The sequence below is a fragment of the Letharia lupina genome (genome assembly GCF_014066315.1).
Source record: "Letharia lupina isolate WasteWater1 chromosome Unknown contig_2, whole genome shotgun sequence".
NCBI lineage: Eukaryota > Fungi > Ascomycota > Lecanoromycetes > Lecanorales > Parmeliaceae > Letharia > Letharia lupina.
Genome location: NW_023502971.1, coordinates 367,328 through 374,406, shown reverse-complemented (window position 1 = coordinate 374,406; position 7,079 = coordinate 367,328). Strand labels below are relative to the sequence as shown.

Here is a 7,079-nt window from a genome sequence, read left to right as displayed (position 1 = left end):
TAGACTTTATAATTAATATAGTAATTTCGCGAAGAAGAGTATAAGTAGTCTTAATATAATATCTTTTATAATATTTAATATTAAAAAATAATTTATTAATATCGCGAATTAATAGTTAATTAATAAGTATATCTATCTTATTTAAATACTATTTAATATAATTAATAATCTAAATAATCTAAGTAGTCTAAGAGACGATAGTTTAAAGATTTTAAGTAGTTTAATCTATAGTTAATAAGCGGAATAGTAATAATAGCGTATAAAATAGATAAAATATCTAAATATTTTTAAAAGACTTTCTAAATTATAGAATCTATTAGCGTAATTTAGTGTATATATATCTCTTAGTATATCTAGATATTCTCGAGAGCTTATATTAGTAATTTAGTATAGATAGTAAATTAATTATCTAACGACTCTAAAATATATAGAGTTTATCGCTAAATTAGAGCCTTAAGATAGCTAATTTAGTATATATAGAATATAGATTCCTTAGTCTGAAACCCCTTAATAATGGGGGTTAAAAGCTTAATGTATAGATCGTACGCGGGAGGCTGCATTAGTGTGGACGGGGGACTGTCGGAGGGGGACTGTCCGAAGATAAGTTGTGTATGAAGAATAGCATAATGTAAAATTGTCATGCCTTCCGGTAGATCGACGTCAAGGCATGCTCCGGCATTCATTAGCATCTCGAAAGCCAAGACGTTAGAGTGTTCGATAGCAAAATGTAAGGCCGTCTTTCCCACGTCGTCCTTGACCTCAGTGTCCACAGGGACATCCAGAAGCAGCCGTAGTTTCGGGATACGGTGATTGTGCAACCACCACTGCTGCAACCTGGGAATCATCGAACAGTACATAAGGGCGGTTTTGCCTTCGCCATCCTGGCAATTGAAGTCATATGCGTATTCAAGAAGGAGTGCGTCAATGGCTAGCGCCTCTTCCTCTTTTGCATGCCTATAGAGACCACCCGAAATTTGCCAAACATATCCTCTCACACAATCGGTTGTGGCGCCATATTCAAGAAGGAGTCTGATGCATTGATATTCTTCACTCATTGCAGCTGCAACTAATGGCCTTTCGTTGCCAATATTTGGGTTAGATCCATGTTCAAGGAGAGTCCGGACGTAGTCTGCCCTACCGAAGCTGCTTGCAAAATGAAGTGGGCTCAGACCACTTGTGTCCGTCATATCAAGTAGTTCGGGATGAAGCTGAGCCTCAGCATCTAGGTCTCTAATACTGAACCCACAAACGATTTTGTGTAGCTCAGAAAAGCCCATTTCTTCGCACACTTCATCCCAATCTACCACCGTAAGAAATTTGAGATGAGACTTAAATTCGTCAAATCTACTTCCAGCGGCACAACACTGAAAGTAAAAAGCAGTTGGGCTTACGGTCCTATTACCATTGATTTAGCCAGAGTCTCAACGGAAAGCGAGCTTGGACTAACACTTCGTGGTTAATCACAACCCCAATCTCTATAAGATAAGCTGCAATTTCCATTCGACTTGTGGATAAACCATAGTTCAATGTCCTCTATCACCATTACAGTTAGCAGATGCTCTCGTTCTAACAATGATCAAAGGTTAGACTTTTACCACCAGGAATGAACCGCCACCCTCATCAATATCGTACGGCGATCCATGTCCCTGGGCCACAAGTCTTTTGAACTGAATGAGATCGCCTTTGCTGACTGACTCAATGATCGGGTTCGAGTTGGGCAGTACTCGTGGTACCCTAAGAAGAAGCTCCGGACCATGAAGAGGCGAAGAATTAAACCACATGGAAATCATTCGACACGCAATCCAGGTTGGTAAGTGACAATCTATCTTGATACATAGCGCAGCGCGACACTTGCACGAACCAAAATCGCAGGAAGATCTGAGATATGGAAGTTGGAGACCTCGAACCGCAAGCGACCAGATACCAGGTATAGCAGCTTTTCGAAAACGGTGACAAGAGCAACCGCAAAATCCCCGACATGTATTGATGCGTTGTGATGTATGCAGTCGAAGGTCACTAGGGGATGCTATCCTTGGTACTCTATCAATGGGTCTATGTAAATCCGAGGTATCCCTAGGAGACGTTGCGACTAATGTGTTACTTGTACAAATGCTGGCCTCATGGAAGTCTCCTAACATCCTAGTGGGCGGATCCGACGTCTTTGGAGCCTCTTCAAGCTTTTGGCACAGTATGGCGAACATGGCCTCGTGTCGTGCTGAAATTTGGCCGATTAGATGGTCGGTTTGCCGCTGGCGCGAGGATATTTCTTCTGTGATGCTAGAAACTTGCTGTGTTGTCATACTACCGCAAGAACGAGATGTCAAAACATGCCTCAAATAGTAACGCTTTATCAGGGGCCTAGTATAGAACGGCGCTTTACAAATCATAGCCTTTTTGAGCTCGCTAAAACCGCAGGACCAGCACAAGAGGAAAAGAGACTCACAAATTTGTAGTGCTGATCAACATAATCAGGTCTTGTCGAATGGCATGCAATTTTCGTTGGAGAGTGTCAACGTCGCTCTCCTTCCTTAACCACTGCCAGCGATCGACCTTGTTGCTTTCGCCCACCTTTGTCAGAGTATACTGAATGAGACTGTCAAGTTCGAGCAGCTTCGACCTAGCCTCATCTAAAACCTCTCTGAGCTGTGGCAACGGCTGTTGGGATTCCATCGAAACATTCATAATAGCCTGAAGGACCTTTTCAAGACGAGAGACCTCTCCAAGGAGGTCACTGAGACCTTGGGGTGCGCCTCTGACAGCCTTCAACAGGTCCAAAGCCTTAGTAACTTTCTTTGCAGCACCAACCACAGCTATCACGCTGGCTGCGGCCGATAGTGGATCCATACTTTGAGATCAGTTCCGCCAAATCACTTTGATGTTCAAGCTTGTGATTGTGGGATTTGCCTTTCGTAGGTGCAAGGGAGGAGAGATTGCGGTCGTGCGCCTCAGCAGTGTGTGTGAAGAAGTATGGAGAATGGAAGACAACTTTGATTGTAACAAACAAAGGCCCTTTGTGAGTTCATAGTGAAGGAAAATGCTGGGCGTAGAGCCTGTCAGCCTGTCAGCCTCGAAAGATAGGCTAGCTATGCAACTTGAAGTGGTGCGCCTTCGGCTCGACCAATGGATGAATTGGTAGCAATCAGCCAATCAAGCCCAGCGACCTTTGACATGAGATCTCCTACATTGCCGAACATGTCGTAGCGTCGTCACAATGTATATACGAACTTTCGATCATCGGTTCAAGCTACCTCGGTAGCCGATTTTTTGGATAGAGCCATTAGATACTACTTAGAGGTACAGCCTTTCTATTGCGGTACCGGAGATGTAATCTACGGTAGCGGAAGAACGTAGAAATAATGGGGCTAGGCTACGAGCTACCTGTATGGTTGACTACCCACGTACTGTGAAGAACAATCGAAAGAAAGCTTGAAGGTGCTCGTGCTCCGATTTACATAGGCATAATCCCCGAGGAAAATCTCCGTTGCTTCCATCCGATTCCAGACAAGAGATTAATAGCGGTTACGAGAATATCCAGTCTGGCTCCTCGAACGATAAGGGCAAGAAAGATCAATGCGAGGACACAGAATTGAAAGTAAACAGCCCAGAACTGGGAGAAGGCAACACAGCAGAACGAGGACCATTGCGAAACCTGGAATCCGCGCCCAACCCGGGGCGCTCTTCTGAGGCTGCCGCTGTTAGAGTGCTCTCGCACCCCACGTTGTCGCACTCCATCCCGGGTAATGCGTGCTCCTTCGCTTACCCTTCCAGCTCAGTACTCTCTTCAGTTAGATGACCCAGCCGATGCCTGCACGCGGGTCATACTAGGAAAGTGTTGGAAAATTAGGTAGGCACCTTGCTTGATCTTTATTCAGATTGCAGAAGAAGATTCGAGAATCTCCCCGTAGATTCGCCAGATCTGTATGGCACTGTTTTGCACTGTTACTCCCTAAGGGAGTCCGGATTGACATATCACACGGCTTTGGGTACGGCGATGCGAAATGTAGTCATTCATACTATACCACACTCGCGGTCACTTTTATTGTCCATCAGTAGATGCATCCCAGTCCATGTTAATATGACTCCTTCAGAGTAGACTTATGAGATCCTCATCCACGAGCAATAGGGCAGGTCTGTTGGAATTCAGCAACTCAGCCCTATAAATATCAGTCCTCCTCCATAGAAAAACAATAAGCCGTCATCAACTTCATCAAGGTCTCTGTGATACGGTACGACGCACCTCTCTCACTAGTCCTACGCGTGTTTGGCAACTCGAAAGACCCCTATTGACGATCGTGACGTCGCCATTTACGCTGGGGGCGGGATACGGCCACAGACGACCATGAGCATCCCAAATTTAGGGACGGATCGCTTAGATCCCCTACTACTATGTTCTACCAGCTGCTCATTGTGGACACAATAACGAAGATGTCTATTGCAAGGTTTGATATGAGAAAGGTGATACAGGAAATCTTAGGCTGATGGGCGGGCAAATTACAAATTCATACCGCAAACTATGGGATTCTTACAAATTCATACCCCTCACCAAAAAAATGGGGTATGAATCTGTAAGTTGCCAGTCTTTGGGGTATGAATTTGTAAGTTACCATTTCTTAGGGTATAAAAATGTAAGATACCATCAACTTGTAGATATAGTTATCCCTATATTTATGAATCGTAAGAAGGGTATTTAGGGTGTTCCAGGCTACCTACCCCAATTGTTAGTAACCCGAGTTACCGCTAAAGGATAAGATAGGGGTGTTTGCACTTCACGCTACAAACACCCCTAAGAGGCCCCGCAGGGCCCCCGAAGGAATAATTCCTAACACCAACCCGCCCTATAGATGGCAACTTACAAAATCATACCCCTCTTAATGGTATCTTACAAATTCATACCCCATTGGGGTATGAAAATGTAAGATGGGGTATGAATTTGTAATTCGCCCGCTGATGGGCTCCATCGTAGGCGTCAAGGAGGAATGTAATGAAGGATTGCAATCACAAAATCAGATCGTAGCTCACCTCTGTTGTGAGACGTAATTAGCCCGAATCACCCAGGCTCAAGTCATGTTCTACTCATCATGGCAGGATTGCAATTTGTACGTATCACAAGTCTATCATTGTCTGAGCTGAGATATGTCGGTAGCCTAGAAGTTGGAAGCCTTCAAGGTCATACTGCCAAACCTCACAGTTAACACGTGGCTCTCGAAGGCTTTTCAACCCACTTTTCCGAATGTGACGAGCTCTGTCCAATCTCTACCCCGAGGAGTTGTTCAGACTACTCCGCGCGCGCTGCTCTCCCTCCGCCTCCGCCTGGCGAATGATACGGTTAATCTCCTGCCAACCAAGCCTCTGAACGCAATCTTGGCAGAACATCATCGGCCCAAACGCTGATTGTCGCAAGTCGTCCAAATGACCCAGGGTGAACGGCCGAGGTTGGCGACATACGACGCACTTCCTTGCATCCCGCTCAGGCTCCACCACCACCTGCATGATCCCGTTCATCGTCCCCTCCATCATCTTGATGATCTGCTGCTGCGTGGGAGGATCGTCCAGGCCCACCGCACGTCTCACCCTCTCGCGGACGGTGATCCCGCGTGCCGCAGAATCGGCGAAGGGATTGTTGACCCCCCAGATAGCGACCGTCTTCTCGACGACGCCGCCGGCTTCGATGACCCGAAAGGCGTCATTGACGGCGGCTCCGAGGGCTGCGTTGGGCACGGAGGGTTTCATCCAGATGAGTTTGTGGCGGGATCTGGCTCCCGCGGGCCAGGTGCAGCGGAAGAAGAGGGGGACTAAGGCGTCAGAGTTACTCCCGGCTGTGATGGTGCGAACGCCTAGGTCGTCGGATTGACCGTTCTCGGTGGTGTCATGGGTGAAGGTACGGAGTTCGTCAATGAGTTCTTTGAGAGGGCCGAATAGATGGTTTGGGGAGACCCCTGGGGGAAGTTGGATGCTTGAAGCTGATGCCATGGTGTTTTCCTTACTAGATGGTCTTAGGATGATGTATGATTAGGTATGATTTGGCAGTCCTTCAGCAGGGGTGAGACATCTTATATGAGATGAGGGGGAACTATGGAGGCCAATGGAAGCCGGCGAGAGCAAACAGAAAAAGAGACTGTGGCATTTACTCTGGTAGTAGCAAACAGTAGCAGATTGTTCAGGCTGTGTCGTGCTGACCAGAGACTTGTATCGGTGGATTGCGTACCCATGTAAGTGCTTAATCTAGCGGAGTAACAACGCTCAGTATTGATGTACGTCATGCCGTTCCCAGTCAGGGAGTACCCTAAGTTTTGTCAAAGGAAACAAACAGCTTTCTGGTTGATAGCAAACATGGATTGGCCCAACAAATCTTCTTTGGATGCGTTAAGTGGAGCTTCCATCTTCCCTCACCCTTGCCAAGGACAAAGGGAGGGGCCACTGGGGCTGGCCTTCTGATCAAGGAGCATTGCCCATTTCGGCGTTTCGTAGTGAGGGTGTCAGGTCAGCGAGGAATGGACTTACAATTCTGAGAACTCCGAACAGGCCGGAAGCGCTGCGTGCACTCCTCAGGAGTCTTCACCTTAGGCGTACACTTGCATGAACTACCAGCACATTGAGGTAGAAGATGTTGGAATCAGCCAATAGGAGGCTAGGATTTCTACACACTACTAAGTTCCAAATAGGTGTTGTGACTACGCCTTATGGTGGTAAATAGCCTTAGCGTGGCTTCACATTATAGATAGGTAGTCACCTCTATCCTTACTATATACTTCTTTATAAAATATAATAATAAATAATTATTCTACATTGATATAAGATTATTAAGTATATACCATTTTCAATAGATTATAAGTCTAAATTTCCGCTACCGTGGTCTCTATACTATTAATTAGAAACATTTACCTATTTTAATAATTTGATATTATAGAAGTTAAACGAACATTTCTATATTCTTATTATATATTTTTCTATTTACTCTTTTATTCTTTCTTCTATAACTATATAAGATAACTATATAGACGTTTAATATATATATAGCTATATTAATTTAAATCTAAAATTTTCTAAAGCTTAAAGAATAGAAAAATTATTAATCTTAA

The 7,079-nt window shown here is 45.0% G+C and overlaps 2 protein-coding genes across 2 annotated transcripts; both read right to left on the bottom strand.

The window, feature by feature from the left end:
* Positions 1-467: 467 nt before the first annotated feature.
* Positions 468-2,844, bottom strand: HO133_004266 (uncharacterized protein; the record flags this gene model as incomplete). Its single annotated transcript, XM_037295185.1, has 3 exons — positions 468-1,364; positions 1,596-1,734; positions 2,444-2,844. 3 exons carry the CDS (start codon positions 2,842-2,844, stop codon positions 468-470), a joined length of 1,437 nt encoding a protein of 478 aa, XP_037157186.1.
* Positions 2,845-5,253: 2,409 nt separating this feature from the next.
* Positions 5,254-5,970, bottom strand: HO133_004265 (uncharacterized protein; the record flags this gene model as incomplete). Its single annotated transcript, XM_037295184.1, has 2 exons — positions 5,254-5,349; positions 5,446-5,970. 2 exons carry the CDS (start codon positions 5,968-5,970, stop codon positions 5,254-5,256), a joined length of 621 nt encoding a protein of 206 aa, XP_037157185.1.
* Between the last annotated feature and the right edge of the window lie 1,109 nt (positions 5,971-7,079).